General features: G+C 42.7%; 1 protein-coding gene across 1 annotated transcript in view; it reads left to right on the forward strand.

Moving 5' to 3' along the window:
* Positions 1 to 6,000, forward strand: part of GUCY2F (guanylate cyclase 2F, retinal) — an 87,379-nt gene that overhangs the window by 71,166 nt on the left and 10,213 nt on the right. The window contains exons 13-14 of the mRNA XM_077773784.1: positions 280 to 472; positions 3,799 to 3,973. Coding sequence (XP_077629910.1) covers positions 280 to 472; positions 3,799 to 3,973 — 368 coding nt within the window. The remainder of the gene's footprint in view (positions 1 to 279; positions 473 to 3,798; positions 3,974 to 6,000) is intronic.

Raw genomic sequence — 6,000 nt, forward strand, 5'->3', positions numbered from 1 at the left:
AAGAAGTTTAGCTGGCTGAGAAAACTCCACAAAAAGACACACCAAGACTGTCTGTTCAGTGCTATATTCCAGCATCTGGCACAGTGCCTGGCACATCATAAACACTCAATATATGTTTATAGAATAAATTAAAGAATTAATGTTTTCATCCAGATGACATCTTCTTCCTCATCATTTACTTGGCAGTAATTTTTGGAGAAATTATGTTCTAGCAGATGTGTGTGTGTGGCATGCAGGAAGGCCTGTGTCCTTTGAGGAATAGCTGTGTCTGCTTTTTAGGTCAGTTGCTGAATCCCTCAAAAAGGGCTGCACGGTTGAACCTGAGGGCTTTGACTTGGTTACCTTGTACTTCAGTGACATTGTGGGCTTCACCACTATCTCCGCCATGAGTGAGCCCATTGAGGTGGTGGATCTTCTCAATGACCTGTACACACTCTTTGATGCCATCATTGGCAGTCACGATGTCTATAAGGTAAGTTACTTAGCAGAGACTTATATATTCTAGAGAGAAAATTTTTATATGAGGCTCATCAGTATGCATTCCAAAATTAAAAGGTAGAATTTTACTGAACATGGTTGTCTAGGAAGTAAAATTTAAATAGTATACCACTTCCATGGGTACCTTATTAGAAATGAAGGTCAGATAGAATGCATACAATTTCACACTTTACAAAATAACAGTATGAACCTAGCAAGAGATTGCTAGTTAGATTTCCTCTGAGCTGTTTTCTAAAACTGAGACTAAGAAGAGGTTGGAGCAAAAAGGTTTATTGTGCTTCAGTGGCTAAGTAACCACACTGTAGGCAGTATCATGCTAGGTACTGAAGGGGAAGTGGAAGATGCACTGATGTTTTGCCCTAGTTGGTGACTGCTCTAGAGTTCCTCTTGGTAAAGCTTGTGTAGATCTAATACATGTTGTTTGCTCCCTTAGGTACTGTTTTTATATAGGAGGGAATTCTGGCATTACATACGTCAAAGAACTAATAGACCTGAGGCTCTTTGGGATTGCTACCGGGTAGCCAAGAGCCTACCTAGTAGTCTAAGGAAGTCATTAATTGTGAGGTTGCAACTGCCTGCTCCCACCTTCTCCCTGTCCCTCCAGCTGTCAATTTCCACTCTTCCTATCAAGGTTGCAGAAGATGAGCAGAGAACAGATGACTACATTCACTCATTTTGTGTGCTATGCTTCCTTACCCTTGATTTTATGTGTTGTCTTTATTGAGGGAGAAAATGACTAAAAATCTTACAGCTGTGCAATGCCATTTCCATGTTGTCTGCAACATGGATACTTGTCTTATTGATGGAGAAATATGCCCCAGGCATCCCAAACTTCAGATAGCTTCTCTGTCCCAGGAACTAAGGTAGAGCTGTGGAATGAGTACCTCCATTCATTGGATCCTTCACAGTAGTCTGAAATGTTCCAACTCTCAAATCATACACAGGGCAATGTGTTTATCTCAGATTAGACAGGGCCCTTTCAGGTCAGGTAGAGAGCCTCAGGGCTAGGCCAAGCTACCTAAATAGGGCTCAGAAATAGACATCATACCTGTCAATCAGCAGGAGCTGCAAACTAATCAAGAAGCACACATGGAAACCACAGTGGAGGAAAAATCCATGGAATCAGACTACCTGTCTTAACTTGTTCAGCTCAAGCAGCTTGAAGAGAAAAACAAATCACTAAACGCTAATTCAGTTGAAACTAAAATCAAAGATAATTCAGCGTGGGCAGTAACACAGCCACTGGTTTAATCGATGCAGCTGATACTGTTCAGACAATTGTTGGAAGTCCTAGGAATGAGGCCATAAGATCTTTTGGTACTTCATGGCTGCAGTAGGGAGTTAGTAGGCTGTTTCCAGGATAGACCAGGGCTATACAAAATCCAAAAGTGAAATCTAATTTTTCAGTCCTCTTTATTAAAAGCAACTGTGCAAAGGAAATAAAAATTGAACTAGAAGTGACTCACCAAACCCGTTTGTGTTTTCGTTTTCTTTACCTATAAAATTGGAATCACTTTCCCTGGCTCTTGATAATCTGAAATGGAAGTGAGAAGGTTACTGCAGAATTACGAAGTTGGTGCTTTGTTTTCAGCTTCAATTGTTCTGCCACCACCCATTCTCAACCAGACCTCTTTCTATATGTCCTCTGTCCTTTTTGTGTCCTTCTGCTGGCTCATGTCTCCCACAATTCCCCACAGCAGTCTCACACCAAGACAAGGCAGTGCTCTTGCTCTCTACCTTCTAATATCCTCATCCATATCTGTGGAGACTCCTGGGTGACTGACTCATTTGGGGGAAGAGTCAACCACTATTCTTTGATAATGGCCAGTCAGTGAGTCTCTCCTTCCCATGTAACATTTGCATCGTACCCATTGCCTTCCTCTGCGCAGGCAGGCATGCATATTTGAGGGTAGGGATCCTTTTCTCAAATTGCACCAGGTAAGGGAGGCCCTGGATGGAAGCAGGGTGAGGTACAAAGCCTCATGGGTTCAAAGCATTATTGTTATTGGCTATATATAAAGTCATGATGAGGGGCCTATTGCTGATTACTAAACTGTCTCTGGAGCTGAGTCATAGCCACCATCCCATGGTTTATGTCAAGACATATTAGGATGATGATGATGATGATGATGATGATGATGATGGTTGATGCTGCTGCTGCTGCTGCTAGCTTGCCCTTATCATCTACCAGACAGGTTTTAAGTGCTTTGGCATATATCATGTTATTTAGTCCTTAGAAAACTCTATAAGGTAGGTAGTGTCATTATTCTATTTTACAAATAAGCACAGAGAAGTTAAGTGGCTTGCCAAAGCCATGCAGTCTGTAAATGGCATATCTGGGATTCTAACCAAGGGGGTATGACATCAGAATTTCATGGTCTTAACTACTGCACTCTGTGAGTGCAGTTGTCTAGAAGAACATGGATTTTAACTGGATCCAAACATATCCCAGTAGAGCCAGACTGGCACATTTCACGGAAATCCTTTCAGCTTACTTATCTTTTGGATTTACTTGAAAAGCTTCAACCTCCTAGTCACCCAGAAGAGTGAGGACACTTCTGTTGGGAAGACGAGGAATACATATTTCCTTTCTTTACAAGTGTCCAGCCCTACCTGCCCCTTACAAAGCAGTTGAGGGCATGTACTGCCACATGCACCTTAGAGAGGTAGCACCAGAAGAGGAGGAGCTGGCTGGTGGAAAAAGACCCAGTTCTCAGACCCAAGGAACTGAAAAACTAATTCCATCATATTAGCAAGGCAAAGCAGAAGGAACAATCTCTTATACCTCCTTCCTTTCCCTTTCTCTCTATTTGCCTTAAGGCTGCCCCAGTTCATTTACCTGAAATCATCTAGGGAAATGCTTTGTTAGAAGAGTGCCATATGCACCTTTAGGTAGGGAGCTCTTCCATGGAAGTCCATGAGCAGTCCGAGAAGTCTCCCTTTCCCCTTTCCCCAGGAATTACTTGGAGCCTGATAGTTCTCCGGGGTCATCCAGGAATATGCAAAGTAGCTGTACCTATTTCAAGATCTATCGGTGTGGGACCTATAAATCAGTATTTTTTTCATAAGGCTCCTTAAATAATTCTAATGTTCAGCCAGACCTTGAACCACTGACAGTCTTGCTCTGTCTTCCTCACTTTACAAGAAGTAAGCCTCCATCATATTCCTTAAGCTCTGTGAAACATAGACACATGGGCATGTGTGCACACATACACACACATGCATACACACACACACACACACGGACACACACACACACACGTTATCTGCCTTGTTAATTCTATTTCCTCTGATTCCCAGGTAGAGACCATTGGAGATGCTTATATGGTGGCCTCAGGCCTCCCAAAGAGGAATGGCAGTAGGCATGCAGCTGAGATTGCAAACATGTCCCTAGATATCCTGAGCTCTGTGGGTACCTTCAAGATGCGACACATGCCAGAGGTGCCAGTCCGGATTCGAATAGGCCTGCACTCAGGTAACAACGGCCAGCTAAAGTAAGAAAATACATTCCCATGTGCCTCAAGAGAAGGGTAGAAAAGGTGGGGGAGGGTAGTACTTCCTTGATTACTGTCAGCTGTTTTACCCAGGTATCTAGTGCTGCACAGTTTCTTTATGCTTACCCAAGTTTTACTCTCTTACCAGCACCTGCACTACCCCGGTGGGCAGCAGTTCTTGTCATAGGTCCCAAACCCTTTCAATCTACCTTTCTTGTTAGAGCCAACATTTCCTATCTGCCTCAAGGGAAGATTAGAAAAAGGGTACTATGCCCCTGATTACTTTATGCCTAACATTCCCTCAACTGGCTTTTATGACAGACTCCTCACTCTCTGAATGCTTTTTCTCCTTGTGATTTACTGGCTCTTTTGAGCAATTCCTACTCTCTAACTCTGGCTGCTCCCCCATTTTCTGCAGTGCTCTGAGTCGTGGTCTCCTTGCTATCTGCATTTCTTGATTTCTGTTTTGCAACCTGGCTTCCATTTCCTACCATTGTCTGATAATCTCTTCTGTCTCTCTCTGTCCCTTGAATGTTGATATTCTCCAAGGCTCAGTCTTTCATCCACTGTTTTTCTCTCCTCACATGCTCGTCTCTCATTCACATTTATGCTTAACTACCATTTGTACACTGATGGCTTCTGGCGCCACACCTTCAGCACAAGTGTTCTCCCTTAAGCTTCATCCTTGTCTATCAAGCTTGCTGCTGAAATCTCCACCTGAATGGTCCCCATGGACTTTAGACTCAAATCCAAAACAGAATTATTTTCTTCCCACATGGGCTTCCTCCTCTTCTGGTATTTATTCTCTATTTCAGTTGATGGTACTACCATTCACCTAGTTATTCCAGTTAGCCTTGGGAGTCATCCTCCTTGACTCCTCCCTCACCCTGATTTTCAGCATTCAACCATTTACCAAGTCTTGGGCAGTTTACGTTTTAAATATTTCTTAAATCTGTCTTGTCTCTACTCGACTCTCACTGCTCAAGTCTAGGCCACCAGAATCTCTTGTCTGGGTCGCTGCAGTAACATCTCCGTGCTTGTACTCTTGGTTCTTTCTATCTTTCTCATAGTCATCAGCATAATCTGTGTTCACTTGTCTCACCTTCCATTAGACTATTCATTTATTTTAAAAAAATTTACAGTAATCTCTACACTCAATATGAGGCTTGAACTCATGACCTTAGATCAAGAGTCATATGTTCAACCAGCCAGGCACCCCTAGATATAAGCTTCTTGATGGCAGGAACCGTATCTTACTCATGTTTGCATCCTGAATGCTTAGCACACAGCAAGTGCTTAGTATTTTTCTTTTAAGGATAAAAGCCCTCATTTCTGATCTGTGCTTCAGTTTCACATCTCCAACCCTCCTTAGCTCATCTCTTCTTAGACGATTCACCATTATTNAGCCCGACGCGGGGCTCGAACCCACGAACCGCGAGATCATGACCTAAGCGAAAGTCGGACGCTTAACCGACTAAGCCACCCAGGCACCCCGATTCACCATTATTTTGAATTCAACATATCTAAAGCTTCAAGTCATCTTTTTCCACAAACCATAAGCCCATGCCAATTTGCTCATGGTTTTAAGACAGCCAAAAAGTCTGTTGGTTTTCCTTTCATGACGTCTCTCTTTTATGTCTACTGTCTACCTCCCCGTCATCTCTTCCTTTCCGGTACTCACAACGTTGTGCTTGCATTACAGCAATAGCCACCTAACAGGTTTTCCTGATTTCTCCCCTTTCAATGCATTCTGTACAATGATCTGAGAAGAAAAAAGAAAGATCATATTCATCATGTAATACCCAGCCCAAAATTTTGTAGTGGTTCAAGGTCCTCCATCTTAAACAATCCAATATCCAATCTTGTCTCCAGTTTTTCCCTAACTGCTGAGCTAGGAAGACTGCTTTATCTAAGAGATTCCCAAAATTTCAGGCTCAATCCAAACCACAAACCACTGATTCATGTCCTTTTTCTCCTATTCAAATCCTACCTCCCCATCAACCTTCAA

Source organism: Crocuta crocuta, unplaced genomic scaffold (genome assembly GCF_008692635.1).
Source record: "Crocuta crocuta isolate KB4526 unplaced genomic scaffold, BGI_CrCroc_1.0 scaffold737, whole genome shotgun sequence".
In the NCBI taxonomy this organism is placed as follows: domain Eukaryota; kingdom Metazoa; phylum Chordata; class Mammalia; order Carnivora; family Hyaenidae; genus Crocuta; species Crocuta crocuta.